General features: G+C 42.8%; 1 protein-coding gene across 4 annotated transcripts in view; it reads left to right on the top strand.

Moving 5' to 3' along the window:
• Window positions 1-9,543, top strand: part of PARD6A (par-6 family cell polarity regulator alpha) — a 201,255-nt gene extending 191,712 nt beyond the window's left edge. For 2 of the 4 annotated variants that reach the window (XM_029608839.1, XM_029608837.1), the window contains one exon: window positions 7,778-9,543. In XM_029608839.1, coding sequence (XP_029464699.1) covers window positions 7,778-8,598 — 821 coding nt within the window. In that variant the 3' untranslated portion in view covers window positions 8,599-9,543. Of the gene's footprint in view, window positions 1-7,774 lie in introns of all 4 variants that reach the window. The other 2 variants (XM_029608838.1, XM_029608836.1) reach the window with 1 other exon arrangement.
• Window positions 9,544-25,163: the final 15,620 nt, after the last annotated feature.

Below are 25,163 nucleotides of genomic sequence, written 5' to 3'. Positions count from 1 at the left end.
GCGAACGAGCTGGGAATCACGTGACGCCGGCGTCACTCAATGTGCCGCCGACGTCACATGCTTCTCGCCAAGGATTGCAGAAATGGCGTCCTCACTCCGCTCCATCACCAGGGAGTTGTGGTAAGTCGGGGGGGGGGGATTAAGGAGGGTGAGGGGGTTTATATTTTTATTTTGGCTCAACAATCGCGATTTCCCACATATCGAACATATCTATGTTCGATATGTGGGAAATCCGATCGTTTATGTCGAATCAATTTTTTAAGTAAAAAAAAAAAATGAGTTGCGTTTCACTAATGCGGTCAATCCGAATGCACACCCCTACTCCTTAGATTGTAAGTCCTCAAGGATAGGAAAGGGGGTAAATATTCAGCCGCTGAGCAGCTAGTTTAGGGGGTCATTTATCAAAATGCGATAAGGCGTTTTCGCATGCGTTAAGGGATTATCGCATGCGAAAAGCCCTGTTAACGCACGCGATAGGCCCTTACCGCATGCGAAAACGTGTTTAACGCATGCGATAGCACCATATCTTATGGTGCGATGCAAATTCAGAAAATAGGAGGAGTTAGGGGCGGAGAGTGGGCTGGGTTAGCCTGTCTGCGAAGAGCTATCGCACAGCCGTAACGCCGATTTTAACTATACCTCTTTGAATTGCGTTAGGCTGTGCGATAGCTGCCATGACCATGCGGTAAGGTTTCATCACCCTTTGCGATGTCTCCCTTAAGGCCTATTTCAGGTGAATTGAAGGGTCCAGGGCCGAGAGAGAGAGAGAGAGCGAGCGAGAGCCTGGCCATAATGTCATGGCCCATAGGTAGGTATTTGTATCCCTATGGGAGGCCCACCTAGTAACCCGAGGTGGGATTTAGGTAAGAGTGTAGGGGGTTAGGGGCCACTTTGACATTCTCATGAAGATTTGATGACCTTTGGAGTGAGGAAACTCACTCCAAGATGAGATTTGGGCAAGGTTCAAAGCTAGGTTGGGCAAGGTTCAAGCTCTCTCTCTCTCTCTCCCTCTCAACAATGGTCCCCCAGTGGTTGAATGCAGGAAATACAACAGGTCTGGCACTTATCGCAGAATCTGAAAATGGTATCGCAATTTGCGCTAACTTAGCTAACTCTTAGCATAAAACACGCCCCTTTTGCTATCGCATGCGGTACTTACCGCATTTTGATAAATCCAGGCCTAAGTTAGAGGAATACACATATCTGCCTATCATATTCAGCAGCGCAGCCGTGCCACTGAATATACCCGGATAAGTTAGAGTTAGCTGGTATCCGGCTAACTTTAGACCTGCCCTATGGCGTGTCTAGATTTAGATGGTAAAGTGAACCAGCTAACTCCGCTCCTCCCCGGAATGCCTACGACTTACCTGGCTAAATTCATTATCCGGCTAGAATTTGACCACATAAGCCTTTGTAATATTCAGCTAAGCCATTTTAACAGATAACTTTTCCGTTATCCATCTAAATGGCTTTTGAATATGAACCCCGAAGTACCTACTATATCTAGGAGAACAAGTCCAAGTGGCAGACCTGGAGAAGCCGAGACAGATAGAGAAGCATATAGAGGAGACTGGGGAAAACAGTAGACTCCGTATTGCACGGTGGCACAGAATTTCCTCCAAGAGTAGCTACAGTCACCCACATTCAGACTACAAATTATTTCACTGCAAAAGGATCACAGAAGCAACACTGACAAGTTCACTGCTCTGCTGTCAGCAGATCAATGAACAAATTTACCACAGCTGCCTAGGGACTGATGAGAGGGAGTTCCTTTAGCAGTGCATCACCCCATGACCGACACAAATCCTGTGACCCTCCTCCATATTATTAACTCATTTTATATGTCACTGTTCCTTCCGCTTTATTCATTGTACATAATTTGTCAGGGTAACTATACAATTGTCATCATACAGCACTGATTCCTGCCAAACATTTCATGGTTATAATTGCAAAATTGTTTAAAAACAATTAAACATTTTTCACTTTTCACCTGTCATCTTTACACTTCACATCTCCTGGCTTTCTTCTAAGGCCTTCAGTTTCTAGTATCAGACCCTTTTGGCATTTCTACCAACCATTATCTCATCAGTCAGGGCACTGTACAGCACAAGCTCTACACCGACGTCTTTCTATGCCATTTTATTCCTGAGCTTTGTCCTAACTTAGCATTGTATGGCAGTCTGACATATCCCATATCAGCAGAACAATAGGTACAGTATATGCCCATATATTACCATAACCTTTAAACTACCATTCCCATCTGTTGTGCAGTGACATGGTCTCAGAGGACAAGAGTATGCAGCTTCCATCATCTACTGCCCCCTCTCCCCTCCCAGATCTCCAGAACAGTATGTCTTTGTCACAATCTATAAGTATGGCATCTAATTGTGAAATTCATAACATCATGCATCCTCTGATCTCAGTTTATAATCCAGAACGTCAAGTGACCACAAATGAATTCTCTATTATATTTTTCTTTGCCTCCCATCCAGAACGCATTCTATTCCTATATCTCTATAGTGCTCCCTGGTTATGCTCTCTGTAAATACAAAAAATCCAGAATATCCATTTCCCTTTTAATTGAAATGTTTTATTCACACCTCTGAGATTTTTTCTGATGCATTCAGTTGCCTGAAATCTAATGAACTCATGACTGAAAATGTCTCGCTACTGAGGAAGTCCCTGAGTGCTTCCTTATCCATCTTTTATGTCCAACATGATCCATTCCACATAGAAATGGCAGTACCAGTCTGACTTGTGATGTGCTGACTTATCTTGATAGTTTTCTTTATATATAGTTCATTGCTCAAGAACAAAAAGGGAATTTCTCTATGCAACCATATCTTCCAGATATCAAGCCCTTATATATGAACATATTAACTGATCTTTCCATATTCATGTGTTTTTCTTCTCTCAATTCCAAGCACATGCCAGTGTTTAACATTATTTTTAGTCTGCCTGATGTATCTAGATATTTAGTAACAAACACAATACTGTTATCACTTTGCTTGTTAGGGTGTTCTCTCCACTAATAAATCTTCCCACTGGCTTTCTGGTGCTTTAATCTTGGAAGCTTGTAGTTTTATAATCTCTCCGATGCAGTCGTTTATAAATGTGTCTAACACTAGTTTCCTATAAATAATACATTTTTTTCAGAGAAGATGAATGTTGATTAATGTGATGTATTTGTATTCATGGTTTTTCGTTTTTCTAAATAATAGTTGGTATCATCCTCCTACTGATCCATTGCTTTTCCTCTATCCTGCGGGGAACTCCTCTTCCTGGAACTGGACTGTGAGTGTTCTTCATTCTCCTTCCTCCTCTTGCTGGTTCTTAGTGCTGGGTGCTCTTTTTCCTCCTCCTGCTACTGGGCTCTGGGTGTTCTTACTCTTCCTCCTACTGACTAGGAGCTCCAGGTTTTCTTCCACGTTTTCCTCCTCCTGGTGGGTTCTACGTGCTCTTTGACCTCATTTTTCCCAGTGTTGGGTTCATGGTGTTTCTCAGCTGTCTTCCTCTCTTTCCTGATTCTGGACTCTAGGTCCTTTTCTTCCCCCTTTTCCTCCTCCTGGTTTGGAAGTTTGGCTGCTTTTCTTACTCCTCAGGTTCGGCACTGGATGGTCCTCCTTCTATTGGTTCTGGGCTCTAAATGTTATTCCTCATCCTCCTTATATATTTGGTTCTAGAAGCGCATTGTCTTCCACTTGGTGCTGGTCTCTGGGTGCTTTTTTTTCCTCTTCCTAGAATTTGGTTTCTGATTATCTCCCCTCTCTTTCTGGTTCTGGGCTATGGGTTATCTTATTCCTCTTCCTTCTGGTACTATTTATTTATTTAACTTTATTTTATTTACTTATTTGGTATATTATACCAAAATCAAGAATAAGGTTGATATTTTTTCCTTGAATAGAAATCCTACCTTTTGAAGTACTGAGGGTGAGTATTTTTAGACATAGAAGATTGTTTCATCATTGCCTCTGATAATGTCCGGAGAGCCGACAATGATAGTTAATAAGATCGCCAAAGAGATTATCTCCTATGGAACATCAGCAAGTGTTTCATGTACATCTTCACAGAACCCTGAAGCTCAAAGCCAAGGTAATCTTCTTGCTTCAGTAGCTATTGCTGATGTTCTGGAAGGAGCATCATAATCCTTACAAGTTGATCTACTTTTAGCAGGCGTAAATCTGCCAACAAAGGTAAGGGGGGGTTTAGATAGGGCCAGGGGGGTGGGTTAGGTAGGGGAAGGGAGGGGAAGGTGGGGGGAGGGCGAAGGAAAGTTCCCTCTGAGGCCGCTCCGAAATCGGAGCGGCCTCAGAGGGAACAGGCAGCGCGCGCTGGGCTCGGCGCGCGCAGGTTGCACAAATGTGCACCCCCTTGCGCGCGCCGACCCCGGATTTTATAAGATACACGCGTATCTTATAAAATCCAGCGTACTTTTTTAAAATCTACCCCTTAGGTTTGTTCATAGGCCTTTTGGTGCAGAATTTACACCATTTTAGTTCCCCTCTCTAGACTGCCTCTACTCTGTCTATATCCTTTTCAAGGTATGGCCTCCAAAAATGGACACACTACTCCGGATGAGGTCTCACCAACAATCTGTACAGAGGTATTATTATCTGAGTCATACCATATCAAGTGGACCAGGGTTCCATGCTCAACCGCCTCCAAATCGAACACAATTTTGCATGGATGTTCTCTGGGGTCTCAAATAAAACTGTATTAAATTTTTCACCTGGATCTCCATTGGTTGGAGAGCTAGAGGCAGCTGAATGGAGGTCACTTGAGTCCCATGCTCCACACAATCTAAAATGGCCATTTTGTCCAGGTGCTGCAGCCCGGCAACACCTCTCAGGGGCATGAAATTTTGTGGATTAGTACATCCCCTGGTGGTAAGTCCCAGTGCAAAGTTTGGAACATAATGTGAGCTTGCCTTCCTTTTTATGGGCCAGGAAGATATGTGAAAAACTTTACAAAACAAATATAAGGCCTACTTTAACTCCTCATTGCTCCTGACCTATACTTTGATTCAGGCCCTTACTGGACCAGTAGTCATGGCCCATGATTTGCACTAAGAAGCTTTACAGGCAACTGGAAGCAAAGATATAATTACATAAAGATACAATGTCACTTTTTATGCACATTTTTGCCAATTTTCAGGTGCAAATATCTCTACTGTGTAGTTTTAAAATCTTTTATGTCATTTGAAAGAGCATTTTCTTTCCTACAAAAGTCACCCTGTTTCATTTTGGACTCGATCTTGCTTTGATCAGAATTAGGGCCCCAATAATATGCATCATTTGCATGCGTGGGCATGCTATGTTAAAAAGAGGCATCTTTGGCTCCCTGCTCTGTAACACACAAATGAGCTAGAGATGCGAAATTTTACAGTGTGGTGAAGATTGTTGTGCTTACCATGCTTGTAGCTTATGACACATCTTGCTTTGACATATTTATATAAATGACCCCTCAAAATGGACATTTTATTGTTCTGTGTTATTTACTGCATGCAAGCCTGAACATGCAAAAGTATCACCTTCACAAGGAACTACGGCAGGGGGGAATGAAGATAAGAGGATTTACATTCAGACAACTACCAATTAGGACTGAATTGCATAGTCTGGGAAAACAAATAAGCGTGGGCGTAGCTTGCTTGTTGCGGCGGTTACTACCCTGAACCAATACTTCACTTTGAATACATATACAGCGCAGCTCACTGCTTCAACAGCAGGGGGAATGAAGAAAAGAGGATGTATATTAAGACAACCAACAAGGACTAAATTGCACAGGCTGGGTAAACAAATAAGTGTGGGAGTAGCTTGCTTATTGCGGCGGTTACTACCCCTAACCAATTAGGCTTGATACTTCACTTTTATGCAGCTCCAGCACTGCTCTCTACATCAGTGGCAGGGGTGGAAGGAAATTAGAACCAAAAAGTTACCAATAAGGGCCCTGACCTCAGCGGTCAGAGTAACAGATAAGTATGAGAAAAATAACTGTGAAAGCTTGCTGGGCAGACTGGATGGGCCATATGGTCTTCTTCTGCCGTCACTTCTATGTTTCTATGGTAATGTCATGTTAGCAGAGTGTTGTGGCAGAGATTTTGGGAACATGCCCTGGCCTGTGACACCATTGTGCTCTTTGTGGTATCAAATTTTTCTTTGTCCCAAAGGAGGACATTGAAACAATTAGACCTGTTCAGGGTAAGAGGTTTACCAAAGGTCAGACAATTGCTGGCACAAGGAAAATAGGAACATAAGAAATTGCCATACTGAGTCAGACCAAGGGTCCATCAAGCCCAGCATCCTGTTTCCAACAGTGGCCAATCCAGGCTACAAGTACCTGGCAAGTATCCAAACACTAAGTAGATCCCAAGCTACTGATGCCAGTAATAGCAGTGACTATTCCCTAAGTTAACTTGATTAATAGCAGTTAATGGACTTCTCCAAGAACTTATCCAAACCTTTTTAAACCCAGCTACACTAATTGCATTAACCACATCCTCTGGCAATAAAATCCAGAGCTTAATTGTGCGTTGAGTGAAAAAGAATTTTCTCTTGCTAACTTCATGGAGTGCCCCCTAGTCCTTCTATTATCTGAAAGAGTAAATAACCAATTCACATTTACCCATTCTAGATCTCTCATGATTTTAAACATCTCTATCATATCCCCCCTCAGCCGTCTCTTCTCCAAGCTGAACAGCCCTAACCTCTTCAGCCTTTCCTCATAGGGGAGCTGTTCCATCCCCTTTATCATTTAGGTCGCCCTTCTCTGTACCTTCTCCAGTGCAATTATATCTTTTTTGAGATGCAGCGACCAGAATTGTACACAATAGTCAAGGTGCGGTCTCACCATGGAGCGATATAGAGGCATTATGATATTTTCTGTTTTATTCACCATTCCCTTCCTAATAATTCCTAACATTCTGTTTGCTTTTTTGACCGCCGAACTTAGGCCTGGTATAAGGTTTATTATAAAGAAAGGATTGCAGTATTTGAGGGATACGGGGAGCATTCGAACAGAATGAAAGGATTGCAGTATTTGAGGGATACAAGGAGCATTCATCAAACAGAGATATCTGTGGTGGGCCATAGGCAAAAGTCAGCCATGCTAAAGCTTGCAGGATTAATGTATTACTTTGCCACACTATCTCCTCCAAGAATGAATTCTCCCACACCAATATTTCTTGTGTTTCTTTGCCTTTCCTTCCTCTGTTGGAAGTGTGAGGGATTGCCCTATTTCTAGATACATTCACACATTTTACATTGCCTAATGAGGAGGAATGTGTCCATCCTGCTCCATGACCAAGTTATTTATATTTTGTTTTAATATGTATACTCCCTTGTATCTTGTTTCTGTTCTTTGATGTTTTCTTTTTCCTTATCCTTTTTGTTTCAGTGTAAATTATGTAAGTAGCCTAGTGGTTACAGCAGCAAGCTGAGAACCAGGGAAGCCAGGAGTCAAATCATTATTATTTATTTGTTTTTATATTCTGCCTTTCAGGCACTTCAAAACATATTACATTCAGGTACGGTAAGCGTCAAATAATAAGCCTGGTTTCAAATGCTATTGGCACTCCTTGTGACCTGGGGAAAGTCACTTCAACCACCATTGGCTTAGATACAAACTTTGGGGACAGGGAATTACCTTCAGTACTTGAATGTAACTCGGCTTGCGCTACCAATGAAAAGGCCTGAGCTAAATCTCAATAAAATTAATAGAAATAAGGATCTTTTTGAGGGTATAGAATGATAATAAGATGTCTTGTGTTTCTTTGCAGCAGAAGCCGACACAAGTGTGTTTGTCACCAACTCCTTGCAACGGAAGAAGAAGGGCCTGTTGCGGCCTACAAACCAGCGCTGCAAGCCCCACCTTTTCATCGGGATGCCCCAGGACTTCCGCCAGATCTCCTCCATTATTGACGTGGACATCCTTCCTGAGACCCACCGCCGTGTGCGGCTTCACAAGCATGGCTCGGACAAGCCTCTGGGTTTCTACATCCGTGATGGTATTAGTGTGCGTGTTACACCACAGGGAGTTGAGAAGGTCCCTGGCATCTTCATCTCCCGCCTGGTGAAAGGGGGGCTGGCAGAGAGTACAGGACTCCTGGCTGTGAACGATGAGATCCTGGAAGTGAATGGCATTGATGTGGCAGGGAAGTCGCTGGATCAGGTGACAGACATGATGGTGGCCAACAGCCACAACCTGATCATCACCGTCAAGCCAGTGAATCAGAGGAACAATATCATTCGGAGCAGCAAGGCCTCAGGGAGTTCTGGTGTGTCCACAGATAGCACCCCCAGCCAGCAGACCCCCAGCCCAGCCTCATTGTACTTGAATAATTACAGCAAGGCAGAAGGGGAGAGCGATGAGGAAGGGGACATCATTATTGAGACCGACAGCACGCCTCATTATATCCCCCTGAGCCTCAACCACAACAGCTGCATCAATGGGGATCTGCAGATGGACTTTCAGCAGAGTTTGTCTCTGCACAGCTCTCAGGGCTCCTTGCATCTGCTGAACAATCACAATAGCAGCCCCAGCCATGTGGGACAGAGTCGGAGGAGCAGTATGAAGGAGGATAGCACTGTAATAACACTATAGTCCTTGCAGAATGAACCCGGTCTTTATTTGGTTTCATTTTTTTCAATGTTTTGCCAGTGATAGAAGTCGCTTGGTGGTAATGAGACCTTCGGAGCTCATATACCTACTTGTGGGCTTCCAGCTCTTGCTTGTTCAACTGATGGAGACCAGTGATCCCTCAAAAGGTTGTATTTCACTGCCCAAGTCTACCTCTCCAACAACAGGAAACTCTTCAAGCACAGCCTTCCTTACATCTCACTTTCCCAGTCACCCCTCTCCCTTTAGTACTGGCATATTTCCACACATACCCTCCTCCCTGTACACACATACACATCTATTTAACCTTTAATTGGAAGTGTGAAACTTACCCAGGCACACCTCTTCCCTGCCACCTCTCTTTAATCTGCGATTTGCGCCAGGTTATTTCATTGGGCACACTTTTGCATTTATTTACTGCTACAAGACTTTTATGCCAGTTCAGCCAATCATTGAATTCCCCAGTCCTTTTCAGAGGTGGTCCTAGTGTAGATGGAACCATAAAACTGAGAAGTCAGTTACTTCCCATATCAGGATTTAGAGAGCTGAGTCGAAGAATCTCTAGGAGTTGGATTTCTCTAAATGCTTTTATCATCTTCCAGGTTCCAGGCTATGAATGTTGCCAGCTCACTCATCCCCTATTCTCTGCATTTGGTAGTCCCTAGAACATCTGCTGTTAAGCACTAAGGTCCAGTTATGTTTTACAGTTTTTATTAACTGTCCAGTTGCTGGTAGAAATTCACATGAAGTGGCTGCATGCTGGTATAATCTAGTGTCCAAGTGAAATTTCAAGATTGTTCTCAACTGTCTCATAAGAACATAAGAATATGCCATACTGGGTCAGACGAAGGGTCCATCAAGCCCAGCATCCTGTTTCCAAAAGTGGCCAATCCAGGTAACAAGTACCCAAATATTAAAAAGATCCCATGCTACTAATGCCAGTAATAGCAGTGGCTATTTCCTAAGTCAACTTAATTAATAGCAATTTATGGACTTCTCTTCCAGGAACTTATCCAAATCTTTTTTAAACCTAGCTGTACTAACTGCCTGAACCACATCCTCTTGCAATGAATTTCAGAGCTTAATTGTGCGTTAAGTAAAAAATAATTTTATCCAATTTGTTTGAAATGTGCTACTTGCTAACTTCATGGAGTGCCCCATAGTCCTATTACCTAAAAGAGTAAATAACTGATTCACATTAATCCGTTCTAAGCTTCTCATGATTTTATAGACCTCTATCATATCCCCCCCCTCAGCCGTCTCTTCTCCAGGCTGAACAGCTCTAACCTCTTTAGCCTTTCCTCAGTAGGGAACCATTCCATCCCCTTTATCATTTTGGTCCCTCTTCTCTGTACCTTCTTCAGTGCAACTATATCTTCTTTGAGATGCGATGACTAGAACGGCACACAGTATTCAAAGTGCTATTTCACCATGGAGCGATACAGAGGCATTATGACTTTCTCTGTTTTATTCACTATTCCCTTCTTAATAATTTCTAACATTGGTTGCTTTTTCAACTGCCGCAGCACACTGAGACAACAATTTCAGTGTAATATCCACTATGACACCTAGATCTTTTTTCTGGTTGGTAACCTCTAATATGGAACCTATCATGTTCACTTTGCACTTGTCCTCATTAAATTTGATCTGCCATTTGGATGCTCAATCTTCCAGTCTCACAAGGTCCTTCTGCAATACTCTGAATAATGTTGTGTGATCACCTCACTCATTGTATCCCTTTCCAGATCATTTATAAATATATTAAAAAGCACCGGTCCAAGTACAGATCCCTGAGGCACTCCACTGTTTACCTTTTTTCACTGAGAAAACTGACCATTTAATCCTACTCTATGTTTCCTGTCTTTTAAGCAGTTTGCAATCCAGGAAAGGACATCACCTCCTATCCCATGACTTTTTAGTTTTCTTAGAAGCCTCTCATGAGGGATTTTGTCAAACACCTTCTGAAAATTCAAATATACTACATCTACCAGATCACCACTGGTAGCAGTCAACAATCATTCTGGTCCCAGTAAGCACCACCACAATGAAAGTATCATTGAATTTGGAACTGGCATCTTTTCTATTTGTGATATCGTCAGTTTGTTGACCTTTGATCACAGATATCAGGTGGATACATCTGTAAATCACATTCAGGAAATTAGCCAATCACAGCCCAGTATTTAGCACTCTGTCAGTCCCTCTTGTAGAGCAGATGTATCTTTTACAGAATAATGTCCCACATCGTAAACAGTCTCACGCAGAGCACCTTTCTGTTTTACTAGTGAGGGAGAAAAGAGACATTTTAACAAAAATTACTGATGCCTCCATCCCTCGAACACATACAAACCCTGACCTCTCTCCAAATACACGCACAAACACTAACACTGAACCCCTCATATATGCGCAAAACCTGCCACTCCCTTCTATCCACCAATACACAAACCCTGACACCCCATACTATAACTATTATTACTTTTCACTTCTATAGTGCTGCCAGGCATATACAGCACTGCATAGTTGCACATAAGAGACAGCCCTGCTCTATAAGGCTTAGTCTAGTCAAGACAAGTACGCAGAATAAACAGGCATACGCACAGATCAGCATGTCCAGTCTCTTGCAATACTGCGGGAAGGGCCACAAAATTCAAACGTTGCTGCAGAATTCACTGTTCCCTGTGGAATGGGGACCAGGTTGAACTGGAAAAAGATAGCAGCAGCCCATGCAGCTCTCCTCCTCTCTACCTCAGCAGTGCTGATCCCCCCTCCTATCACTGTTGCCAATCCATGCTTTTGATCAGAAAAGGACAGCGGTAGCACCTCAGACTGTGTCCTCTTCCTCTGCTGATCGGGGCCATATGGTTCATAGCATGGCATTTCAGCCATGGGTAGTAGAGGAAGAGGAAGCAGCTTGAGGTATCACCACTGTCTTTTTTTCTGATCACCAGCCTGATGATTGGACTACCACTGGCCTTCTCCAATTACCAAGCCTGCATAGTTAGGGGAAGGGACTGTTGTGTGGGTTAGAGATGGGGAGAGGAGGTTGGCGAGAGGGAGAAGGTACGATGTGTGTGTGTGTGTGAGAGAGAAGGGATTGGAGGGGATGTGGGTTAAGGTTATGAGGGTGAGGAGACTGGAGTGAGAAGATTCCATGGGTGCTGGAGTGTGAGTGTGTGAATGAGTTAGGAGCTATTGGGTGTGTTTGTGTCATGCTGGGAGGAGGGGTTTGAGATAGTGCATCAATCTTCTTTCCTTCCATGATCTAGAATCCCCCCCAATTCTTGTCTCTACTCAATCCCGCTCCCCTATTCCTCTCATTTTGCTATCCCCTCTTCCCAATTCCCTCTCCTTCTGTTCCTCCCCCATCTCCTATACTGCCCCTCCCCACTGAGATCTCATCTTCATCTCCTTCTTTCGAGAGTTCCTTATCTTCCTCCCCTATCCTCCAGATCCTTTCCTCTACCCCAATCTCTATCCTCCCCTCCCTTTACAGCACTGATCACTAGGAACCGTTTCACCCCAAAAAAGAATACAACATATTATCTGGACACACAAGAAATGTCAGAAAGCAACTTTTTCATAAAGTTAAATACAAATTTACATGATGTAATATGCAAATCTATACACATTTATGCAAATGTGCCACATATTTGCTGCAGAATTTCAAAGACATTGTATAGAGTCTTCTAACTCTTGTTGCAGAATATCCCCTTGCGCTGCTGCAGGAAACTTGGAGCTGTGACACAGATCTGTCTCAAAGAGGAGTCTCGCATTATTGTCCCACAGCCAGGAATACAAACACATCTGTGTTATCCTATCATACTGAATATAAAAAAGTGTCAGGGAAGAGATTTTAAATGGTACTTGTTTTGGTAACAATTCTTGCTGCTTTAAAAAAAAAAAAGATATTTCCATTTACACACTGTACATGCTATCTCCCATCTTTATAAAAATGTACTTTCTAAAGTGAACACTGTAATTTCCACAAAATGCTGATTGTGATATGTAAGTCTGTTGTTTCAGCAAATAAAACAGTCCCTGCAATGTGACACTTCCCCTGCCAACAGCAGACAGGTTCTGTAATCCTATAATAATGATGTCCTTAAAACTACTGGGACCTTTTCTGAACTCCTGCTTCCAGATCTTCACATCAGTAACTTTACTCCTTGTGCTATCACAGCACAGCATTTGGTGGTAGTACAATGCATATTTATGGTAGTATTCACTCCTACCCTTGAAACGCACACAAACCATGAACTTCTTCCCATCCCTAAAATGTACAAACCATGAACCCTTCTTTTGTGAAATATTAAGTCTTTATTACATTTTTCAATAAAATGTTTACAAAATCATCTTTTTTTCAAACTCCTTGTTCTAGGGCAGATGTACAAAGCTTGGCCCTCAAGGGTAGCAAGCAGGTCTGGTTTTCAGGATAAATATTTATCAAGTATATTTGCCTAATGTGATCTGAGAACCAGATTCATTTGCATAGCTTGATTGCCCAGAAAACCAGATCTGACTGTGGCCCTCGGTGACCAGAGTTGGGCACGTCCATATCAATCACCCACTCCCACTTCCATGCAGTACTCCACTGCAGCATTACTTGCAATGGCTCTCACCTACTGCAACCAGAGAGCTTGGATCTCTCAGCAATAAATGTTTCTTTGTGATATTGTCACTCGTTGATATGTAGCATCACATTGTCATCAGGTACTTGCTCACAGTGAGCTGCACTGCAGCCAGCAAATATAGTGGCTGACCAGTCATGAAAGGTGGAATATAAATCCAAAAATGTAATGTAAAGCAACATGTTTTGGTTTCCTTTTTTAAAATGTTCCGAGAGGTTTGGCCAATGTTCAAACAGTTTTGCGTCCCCAGTGGAGTCAAGTGGCAGAGTATATTAATCTCCCATATTGTCCTCAGTCCCTGTCAAAAAGCCAAGAAGGAACTATCCTCAGCTCACGACTCAAGACTTTTCATTTGAAATTAGCCAAAGAGACTGAGACATGCAATCCGCCTCCAAAGCTATGATGCATGGTCAAAGCATTATGAGGCACTGATCAATGAGAAGGCTTCTGGCTCAGTGCCTGAAATGTTAAAGTTGATTCACCATGCAGTAAAAAGTTTTTTTTTCCTTTATTTTTGGACTCTGAGGTGAAAAGGTTATGCATATAAGGCTCTGTACTGCATTGTTCATGTAATCTCATAACTGCTATATATGAACTGCTTATAAGAGTCATAGTGGATAATGCTGACTACAAGAGAGGGAATACTAATAGTGTTTTATTGTATGGATAGTACTGATTTCAAAAATCAATATTCCCTTTCACAGAGTCAATAGTTTTCCATTACTGGGCCAATGTGGCAGTTTATGGAGCCCAATGCACTAAATGTTTTTCCCATTTTGTGTCTGTGGGAAAATGAGCAGTACCTTCTGGTGCAGAATTTGTTTTATGACACTTCTTTCAAAAGTGTCATCAGGTTGTAACTATTGCCTGTTACAGAAGCCAGCGACAGGGTAGAAGTCATTTTACTTTGGGGTTAATTATTCACTACCATGCATCCAGAACTGCAAGTATTTTGAAGCAAAAGAATGAGATCCCAAATTTAAAGGAAAAAAAATTCTGAATTCAAATCCCTCTTATTTTCCAGAGGATTTTCCATGTTTTCTTTTTAGATTCAAAACATCCAAATCAAGATTAATGCTGAACGTCATGAAATCTCATCTGCACTTGTGGAAGGCCAAGGTACACATTGAAGATGTCATGAATGGAAATATACCCATACTTTCAACAAAATACATGTACTGGCTGCTTTTGATATTTTAGTAATTCTCTGGCCTCCAACTTAGCTGAGAGACTCATAAGGCTTGATTCATTAAGCTTTTTTTCTCCATAGACAGAATTAGGGGAAAAAAGCCTTAGCAAATGAGACCATGGTCGCTCCCAAAAAAGCAACCCAGAAAATCCAGGCTTTTAGATCTGTCTATAAGAGACAGTACATAAAAATGTATAAGATTACCTACCTGTTTGATAAAATATATTCTTCTTTTGTGTTTATTTGAAGGATAATCTTTGGAGAAGTTATTTACTACTTGGCTAACACTCACTAAATGGCCTTTCCCAGGTGCCACTGTCTCCTCCATGACATACTGCTATTTAATTATTTGTAGTTTTTTTTAAACATTTTTTGACAGGATTATTATAAAATGATTTTATTTTGCATGCATAATTTGTATATATCGATGCAATGTAATTTTTTAAGATATAACATGGTTTTTAAAGTTAATATTCATCCTGATCATAGGGTATATAAAGTGGGCTTCTCTGTACAACTTCATTTTTTCCAAATAAATCTGGTTTTATTTTTAGTTTGTCATGTGCTGCTGTTCTTGTAAACAAAAAACAAAAACACCTCTGGAAGGGAGATATGATAACGGTGTATAAATACTTTAGAGCTATACATATAGATTTATGTGAAGAATATTTGGGTACTTGTTCATTGTGGGGCAGATTTTATAATCTGCGCGCACGGGGTACATTTGTGCGCGCTACCCGGTGCGAACAAATGGTTATAAAATGCAGGGTCGGCACACGCAAGGGGGTGCACACTAGTGTACCTTGCGCGTGCCGAGCCCTAGGCACGACTAACTCAAATAAGGGATAGAGCCCTATCATTAGCAGGGCCTACATTATGGAACACCATGCCATCAGAAATCAGACTGCAAAAAGACATCAAACTATTCAAAAAGAGCCTAAAAACATGGCTATTTAAACAAGCATACCACAAAGAGAAGGGAGAATAGAATCCAAAGAATTGCAGAAAGCGATGAGTCTGTGCTTTGACACAACACACCTACTCATTATGAGTATTTTTTACTTTTAAGCAGTAACAGATAACGTGTAGATTATTAATAATTTTGAACCTACCTGATAAACCTAAACACACAACCTCACCTAGCATCTTACAGCTATTATGAAACTTTGTACCGTACCTTATAGGCACCTGTCTAGATGTTAAAATAAAGCTACATTTTTAAGTGCCTTATTGTTAACTGTTGTGACGGCTTCTAGCTTAACGACGGTATAGAAAAGAGTTTAAATAAATAAATAAATAAATAAATAGGGGAGCCCCGATGGCTTTTCCCGTTCCATTCGAGGGATCTTTCCTTCCGTGCCCCCACCTTCCACTCCCTTCCCCTATCCCACCCCCCAGCCCTACCTAAATCCCGCCTACTTTATTTCATTAGTTACGCCCCCGGAACGGATACATGGATGCACTGATACAATAAAATCGTTAAAATACATTAAAAATACAGCTGCGCACTTTACCCAATTTAAAATTAAAAAACAGCCAGGATCCGCTGCTATCACCTAATTTTAACAATCCCCCTCCACTACCTTCTGGGAATAACCAAGCTTTTACCCTTTTCCTAAAGGCCAAATCATTTGACTCAAGCTTAATATGCAATAGGGCAGAATTCCACAATTCAGGGCCCCTCACAGAGATCATTCTGAGGGACATTCTCTCCAAATTTCCATTTCTTTTGGCTGGAGCTGCTTTCCTCTTCACACCTCTTTAACAGTAGAAATCAGGAAAAGAACTCCCTATGCCAAACGTAAGCTCCTATTAGGCACATAGGGCCAGATTTTCTAACCTACGGGCGGGCATAGATTTGTATGCGCAACCCAGCGCGCACAAATCTATGGTGTGCACCCCCTAGAGCTCGGCGTGCGCAAGGGGGTGCACACTTGTGCACCTTGCACGCACCGAGCTCTAGGGGAGCCCTGATGGCTTTCCCCACTCCCTCCGAGGCCGCTCTGAAATCGGAGCGGCCTCAGAGGGAACTTTCCTTTCACCCACCCCCCCCCCGCATCTTCCCCTCCCTTCCCCTATCTAACCTGTCCCCCAGCCCTACCTTTATTATTTAAGTTGCACCTGCCTCTGGGCAGGCGTAGGTTGCGCGCACCGGCCAAGTGCTGCGCGCAATTCCCCAGTCTAGCAGGCCTTCGGAGGCCTCTGGCCACGCCCCACCCCTCGCCCCTTTTTTCAAGCCCTGGGACATACACGCGTCCTGGGGCTTGCGCGTGTTGCCGAGCCTATGCAAAATGGGCTCGGCGTGCGCAGGAGCAGGTTTTCGGGGTTATGTGCGTAACCCTTTGAAAATCCACCCCATAGGGCCTAACCAGCTGTTTAAGATATCCCGGCCCAGATCCCTGCTTGAGCTTAAACATCAGAACCAAGATCTGAAATTGGATTCGTTCTTTAATTGGCAACCAGTGTAGTTGCATTAATAATGGTCACGCACTGACCTGCCAAGGGCTAGAGTAAAACAACCTTGCTGCCAGATTTTGCATTATCTGCGGTCGCTGCAACGCCTTCTCAGAAATACCCAATAACATCCCATTATAATAATCTCATACTGGGGAGACCAGCGCTTGAACCATAGTTTGAAATGCCTCAAAACTCAACAGATTTCTCATTCTCCACAACTGGTGCAATTTGAAAAATAGCCTAACCTGGCTGAAAATGTGGAACTCAAAAGCCAACTCTTCATTATACACCACCCCCAAATTCCTCATAAGAACATAAGAGCATGCCATACTGGATCAGACCAAGGGTCCATCAAGCCCAGTATCCTGTTTCCAACAGTGGCCAACCAAGTCACAAGTACCTGACAAGTACCCATACGTTAGGGGGTCGCTTTTAAAATGAGCATGTGCGGTTCCCGGCGCGTGCACATGGACATGCCGATTTTATAACATGCGCATGCCTATTGGAGTTTAAAATCCACGCACGCCTTTGTGGGTGGCCTTCAACTCGTGCGGGGGGGGGGGGGGGAGGGATTTTAAAAGGCCACATGCGGCGACAGTAATAGGGCTTCCCTAGTTCCCTATACCCCTACCTCACATTCCTACCATTTCCCCTCTCCTCTCCTCTCCTCCCCGACCCCTAACCCCTTCCTAGCTACTTATTTTTTTTGTTTGATTACTTACTGCTCCTTGGGAGCACACTTCCCTGGGACAGTATCAAATGGTGCTGTCCTAGCCCCCTCCCCCCCCCCCCCCCCCAGTCAGACCAAGCCTCCAGCCTGCCCCTTCGGAGATGGCCAGGCACTTTGGCGCGTAACAGGGTTTACGCTCGTGACTGGACCCTTCCGAAAATGCATTGTGCGCGTGCAAGGCCTGGCCATGTACGTAACACCCCGTTTTTACACGTGTGGCCCTTTTAAAATCAGGCTGAAAATGAATATATCCCAAGCTACTAATCCTTATTGATGAATAGCAGTTTATGGACTTCTGCTCTAGGAACTTATCCAAGCCTTTTTTAAACCCAGCTACACTAACGTCCTTAACCACATCCTCTGGCAATGAATTCCAGAGCTTAATTATGCATTGAGTTAAAAAGAATTGGCTCCGATTTGTTTTAAATGAGCTACTTGCTAACTTCATGGAGTGCCCCCTAGTCCTTGTATTATCTGAAAGAGTAAATAACCAATTTACATTATCTTGTTCAAGTCCTTTCATGATTTTGTAGACCTCTATCATATTACCCCTCAGCTGTCTCTTCTCCAAGCTGAACAGACCTAACCTCTTTAGTCTTTCCTCATAGGGGAGCCGTTCCATCCCCTTTATCATTTTGGTCGCCCTTTTCTTTACTTTCTCCAATGCAACAATATCTTTTATGAAATGTGGTGACCATAACTGCACACAGTATTCAAGGTGTGGTCTCACCATGGAGCGATACAGAGGCATTTTGACATCCACCATTTTATTTGCCATTCCCTTCCTAATAATTTCTAACATTCTGTTTACTTTTTTGATCGCCACAGCACACTGAGCCAATGATTTCAATGTATTATCCACTAGAACGCCTAGATCTCTTGCCTGGGTGATAACTCCGAATGTGGAACCTAACATTTGTAACTACAGGAAGGGTTATTTTTCCCTGTATGCATCACTTTGCACTTGTCCATATTACATTTCATCTGCCATTTGAACACCCAATCTTCCAGTCTCACAAGGTCCTCCTGCAATTTATCACAATCCGCTTTAGATATAACTGCTCTGAATAATTTTGATTCATCCGCAAATTTAAGCACCTTATTTGTCATGCCTCTTTCCAGATCATTTATAAATATATTAAAAAGCACCGGTCCTAGTATAGATCCTTGAGGCACTCAATTGTTTACCTTTTTCCACTGAGAAAACTGACAATTTAATCCTACTTTCTGTTTCACTTTTTTAATCACAAAAGGTCATCGACCCTATCCAATGACTTTTTAGTTTTCTCAGAAGCCTCTCATGTGGGACTTTGTTGAAATCCTTCTGAAAATCCAAATACATCACATATACCAGTTCACCTTTATCCACATGTTTATTCACCCCTTCATGAAAATGTAGGAGATTTGTGAGGAAGACTTCACTTGGGTAAATCCATGCTGTGTCCCACTGAACCATTTTTATCTAAATGTGCTGTGATTTTATTCTTTATTCAAAAAAAGTATGGAGTAAAGAGCACTAAAGGGGCTCTATCTTTATGTATTATTTGGAATTTGTAAACTATGTTTTTCCTGATCACCTCAAATAAATATACAAACTAGTTTATATAGGAGAACAGTCTACGTCTGTGCCACACATTATTTTTTTCTAATTTTATTCTTTATTACAGTTTCCACAATTTTTCCCGGCATTGAAGTCAGGCTCACCGGTCTATAGTTTTCCGGATTTCACCTGGAGCCCTTTTTAAATATTGGGGTTACATTGCCCACCCTCCAGTCATTTTTGAGAAGGGTGGGCAATGCGATTTTTGAGTCATTTTTTAGTTCTTTCAAAACCCTGGGGTGTATACCAACCAGTCCAGGTGATTTACTACTCTTAAGACTGTCAATCTAGCCTATTACATCTTCCAGGTTCACCATAATTTGGTTCAGTTCATCTGAATCATCACCCTTGAAACAGTCTCCGGAATGGGTATCTCCCCAACATTCTCTTCAGTAAACACTGAAGCAAAGAATTTATTTAGTTTTTCCGCAATGGTCTTATCTTCCCTAAGTGCCCGTTTAACCCCTTGATCATCTAATGGTCTAACCGACTCCTCACAGGCTTTCTGCTTCAGGTATATTTTTAAAAAAGTTTTAATTATCAGTTTTTGTCTCTATGGCCAACTTTTTTTTTTAATTCTCTCTTAGCCTGTTTTATCAATGTCTTATATTTAACTTGCCAATGCTTACGTTTTACCCTGTTTTCTCTAATGGATCCTTCCAAGTTTTGAACAAAGATCTTTTGGCTAAAATAGCCTCTTTCACCTCACCTTTTACCCATGCCAGCAATCGTTTGGATTTGCTTCCTCCTTTCTTAATGTGTGGAATACATCTGGACTGCGCTTCTAAGATGGTATTTTTAAACAACATCCATGCCTGTTGCACACTCTTTACCTTTGTAGTTGCACCTTTCAGTTTGTGTTTATTTTTTTTATTTTTTATTTTATTTTATTTTTTTTTAACTATTTTCCTAATTTTGTCGAAGTTTTCCTTTTGAAAGTTTAGTGCTAGATCCATGGGTTTATTTACTGTCCTGTCCCCCTTCCTGTCATTAATTCATATTTGATCATGTTATGATCACTATTCCAAGCAGCCCCACCACTGTTACCTCTCTCACCAGATCCTGGTCTCCACTGAGAATTAGATCTAAAATTGCTCCCTCTCTCATCAGTTCCTGAACCAATTGTTCCATAAAACTTTATCTCTCTAGCATGTACCGATGATACATTTACCCAGTCAATATTGGGATAATTGAACTCTCCCATTATTACTGCACTACCAATTTGGATGCTTCCCTGATTTCTCTTAGCATTTCACCGTCCGACTCACCATCTTGGCCAGGTGGACAGTAGTATACTCCTATCACTATAAGTCTTCCCCAACACACAAGGTATTTATACCCATAAAGATTCGATCGTGCATTTAGTCTCTTGCAGGATCTTTATTCTGTTGGACTCTATGCCATCCCGGACATAAAATCCCCCCCCCCCCCCCCACACACACACACCAAGTTGTTCTTCTCTATCATTGCGATATAATTTGTACCCTGACATAGCACTATCCCATTAGTTATCCTCTTTCCACCATGTCTCTGAGATGCCAGTTAAGTCTCCCATCTTACTACTTAGACTTCTGGCATTAGCATACAAACATTCCAAAGTGTGTTTTTTGTTTGTATTAACATTCTGCTTTTCAGTTGTCGGGGATAATTTGGAATCTTTTAGCTCATGTGATTCTTTACTTATTGGTACATGGACTAATTTTTCTTATTATTGGAATCTCACTGTCGGGATGCCCTAATTCTAATGCATCATTAGTATCCTTTAAAGATACCTCTCTCCGAACCATGCGCTGCTGAGCGACTGTCAGCTTTCCCTTTGTTCTAGTTTAAAAGCTGCTCTATCTCCTTTTTAAAGGTTAATGCCAGCAGTCTGGTTTCACCCTGGTTAAGGTGGAGCCCATCCCTTCGGAAGAGACTCCCCCTTCCCCAAAAGGTTCCCCAGTTCCTTATAAAACTGAATCCCTCTTCCTTGCACCATCGTCTCATCCACGCATTGAGACTCCGGAGCTCTGCCTGACTCTGGGTACCTGAGCATGGAACAGGGAACATTTCAGAGAATGCCACCCTGGTGGTTCTGGTTTTCAGCTTTCTACCTAAGAGCCTAAATTTGGCTTCCAGATCCTCCCTCCTATATTTTCCTGTTGTTAGTGCCCACATGTACCACGACAGCCGGCTCCTCCCCAGCACTGTCTAAAATCCTAACCTCAATTTTGAAGACTTAACTATCTCTTCTTTAATCATAAGAACCCCCGGTAAGGAACATCAACCTTCCCTGAATCAAAAATCCATTCAGTCTTTTTACATTTAAAATCAATTTATTTCTCTCAATCCCATGGACAATCTTCTCTAAACCCTCTTGGGCCTGCCACAAAGAAAGATTCAAATCTTGTCCCATAGGTCACACCAATTGCTTACCATCTGCATATATAAACAATTTAAAACCGAAGGAATAAATGAAATAACCAAGAGGCTGTAGAAAAATATTAAATAAAAGTGGGGACAAGGGAGAGCCCTGGGAGACCCCACAATAAAATGAGAAACAACCTGAATACTCCCCTCTCACCTTTACCACTGCATTTCTATTTGAGAAAAAGGGCCCAATCCACTGCAACACTAACCCTCCCAACTTCAAAGACTTACAACAAGCTAGAGGGATCCCATGATCCACTAGGTCAAACGTACTTTTTAAATCCAAGAAAATGAAGAGTGCTGAAATACCCTTATCTCTTAACTGCAAAATGTAATCATTAAACATGGTTTCAGAGCTGAAACCCTTTCTGCACCCTGATTAGCACATATCTAGCCTGCCAGTCTCCTCCAAATACATAGATAACTGCTTACAATCATTTTCCTCAATTATTTTATACAAACATGAGCTATTAGCTACTGGTCTATAGCTAGCACAATCTTCCCGATCTAATGCTGATTTTTTTCAACTAAGGAGAAATCACCATTTGCTTCAACGGAGCTGGAAAATAATCCTCTGACTGACGAATTTACAATTGTCAGCAAATCATCTTTCAATTCCTCAGGAGCCTGTTTTATCAAAAAAAGATAGATATAATCAAACACATATCTAGAATTCTCGCTTAAAAACAAAGATTTCTGTAACTCCACTAACCCTACAGGGTGGAGTTTCTCCAACTCCCCAATACTAACATTTCCCACATCATTCAAATCACAAATTACCTCCATATCAATAGAACCAATCTACAATATAAATGGGCTCTGCCCGACGCGACGCGCATGCGCAGGTGAGAGAGCACATTGGGCCGACAACAGCTTGAACCCGTCCCTCCGATGCCGGGGAAGGGGGGAGGGAGCTGGGATGGCCGGCCGTCACGCACAGGGACAGCAGTGAAAAGACTCGCGACATCTCCCCCTCAGCCGCCGGTGCAGCTCCTGCCACCACCACTGCTTCCAGCCTTTCGCGGTGGGGGGGGGGGGGAGGGGAGGAGGTCAGACCGACAACAGCCTGAGCCTGTCCCTCCGCCACCAGGGAAGGGGGGTAGGGAGTAGGGACGAATGGACCAGCACGCAAAGAGACAGCAATGAGAACCCACAGTACACAGGGAGGGAGGTAAGGAGAGAGGCAGATCCCCGTAGCGGCGTCCCTCGCTCTCTACATCTCACGGGTTCAGCAGGGTACAGCCGGCCCTGTAGAAGAGAACAAGAGGGAGTGGAGGAGGGCTGAGGATGATGTGAGAAGGGATGGAAGGAAAAGGTAAGAGGATATGAGTGTGTAAGTGGGAAGGTTAACATGTTCTGGAGACGAGAGAGGGAGTGGAGGAGGGCTGAGACAGAGAAGGGGTTGTGAATGAGGTGAGAGGGGAAGGAAAGGGAAGATAAGAGGGGATGGAAGGAAAAGGGAAGAGGATATGAGTGAGTAAGTGGGAAGAGTAAGAAGTTGTGGAGAACAGAGCGGCTCTGACCGATGTGCTGGTCTGATCGATGGAATCTCGCCCATTTTAACAGGCTTAATGGCTCGTCTTAACTAATGAAGCTGCCACCTGTTTCCTACACATGGAAATTTTCTGTTCCCAAAACTGAACAAAATTACTCCCTGACAACACTATTGGAATAGTATCTCCTGGGCAACAACCTTTCCCCATCCAATCCTGTAAAATCCAAAAAAATAGTCTTTAACTTTATTCTCTGCTTTATCAATTTGCTCTTAAAAAATTTTTTTTTTGACAATTGAACTTTGGAACAATAACTATTTGCCTGCTTACGCCACCTGAAATTACCTCCTAAGCATATTTTGTTTCCTCTCCTGACCTAAACACACCCCCCAGGAACACCTTTATGGCTAAAAGCATGCAAATTATTGTACATCACATGCATTTTTAATCATATTTTTAGACAATTTTCACATAGCAACTCACATGCATAAATTTGCTATCTGGACATGTGAATTGCTTTGAAAATTGTCCTGAGAAAGGATAACTTTCAGTGAGCCATGCAGGGCTAAACTCTGCTTGTAATTTTTACCTGCAAAATTCAGCCCGAAGTTTCAAAGAGGATTAATGTGCATAAATCTACTTTGAAAATTGCAAATGTGCATGGAACCCGGAACAGCAAACATGATTAAAATTAGACCTTTTCAAAAATATGGGTATGAGCAAGTTTGCTTACCATAAATGGTGTTTTCCATAGATAGCAGGATGAATTAGCCATGATCTGTGGTGATGTTATCTGGTGGCATCGAATGAAACTGCCTCTCAAATCTAGTAGAGCTTTTGCTCTACTGAGCACGTGCAGGAGTTCCCACACAGGTGTTGCCAAGAGACTCCTCAGTCTATTTCAAAGCTAAGCTCAGGATTTTCACTCCAAGGAAGAGGGCTAATTCATCCTGCTATCTGTGGAAAACACTGTTTATGGTAAGCAAACTTGCACTTTTCCGTCGATAGGCAGGGCTTAAATTAGCCATGATTTTTGGGGCATCCCAAGCTGAGGACTGCAGCCAGTGCCGGTGCAAGGGTCTGCAGATGCCCTAGGCAGAGAAATCACCATGTCACATGGGGTTCTTTCTCTTTCTCACTCGAACTGCCAAAATCCCTTACAGCACTGCTCCATGCCTTGCACCCAATGTTTCCTTGTCTTCCACTCCACACCCTCCATTCGTGCCACTACTGCTCAGCCCTACTGTGTGAACTTGAAAAATGGTGCCCTTGCGTCCAGCTCCAGCTCCCCACCCACTTCTGGTGCCCTAGGTGGTCTCCTAGTCCTGCCTGATGGCCGTGCTAGGCCTGGCTGCAGTGGAGTGTTTACTGCAAAGCAACCCATATTCCACCATGGAGAGGAGACATTTTTGTAGTATATGGTACAAGACTGCCTGACCAACTGCACTGTCTGAAATAGCTAGACTATCCCAGGAGAAGTGCGATGTAAAAGTATGTACCGAGAACTAGGTAGCAGCTTTATAAATATCTTCAATAGGAACTCTGAAGTACACAATAGAGGAAGTGATTACCCTGACTTGGTAGGCTCTTATTCTGCCTTTCAAACCTTGAACCAGCACCTACTACAGCGGGATCAAGTCCCAGCCTGAGAAATTATGGTTATCCTGGGGCATATGGCACCAGCATTCCCATGATCCATCTCACGATGCAGATTCTTCAGTGAGGTCTCCGCACTCGGTGGGATCAGTTGCTTCAGTCCTTGTTGCACCGCTGAAAGTCACTGCAAACATGAAGAAGTCTCTCCAGTGATGGATGGATCCAAACATCCTGGAGATGGGGGCTCCTCTTTGGCTTCTATCTCAACAAGTAACGCCAGCAATAGATATGTCCACCAGGGGGTGTGGTGCACACAGTGGCTCCTTCCAAACCCAAGGGATCTGGTTATCAACAGAATATCTATTCCAGATCAACATCCTGGTGCTATGAGCAATCAAACATGCACTGATAGTTTTCACATCTTCTTTAGGGAAAGGGAATTCTGATCCAA

Source organism: Rhinatrema bivittatum, chromosome 7 (assembly GCF_901001135.1).
Source record: "Rhinatrema bivittatum chromosome 7, aRhiBiv1.1, whole genome shotgun sequence".
Classification (NCBI taxonomy): Eukaryota; Metazoa; Chordata; class Amphibia; order Gymnophiona; family Rhinatrematidae; genus Rhinatrema; species Rhinatrema bivittatum.
The sequence above is the reverse complement of the archived record's forward strand: the minus strand, read 5'-3'. Positions and strand labels throughout refer to the sequence as shown.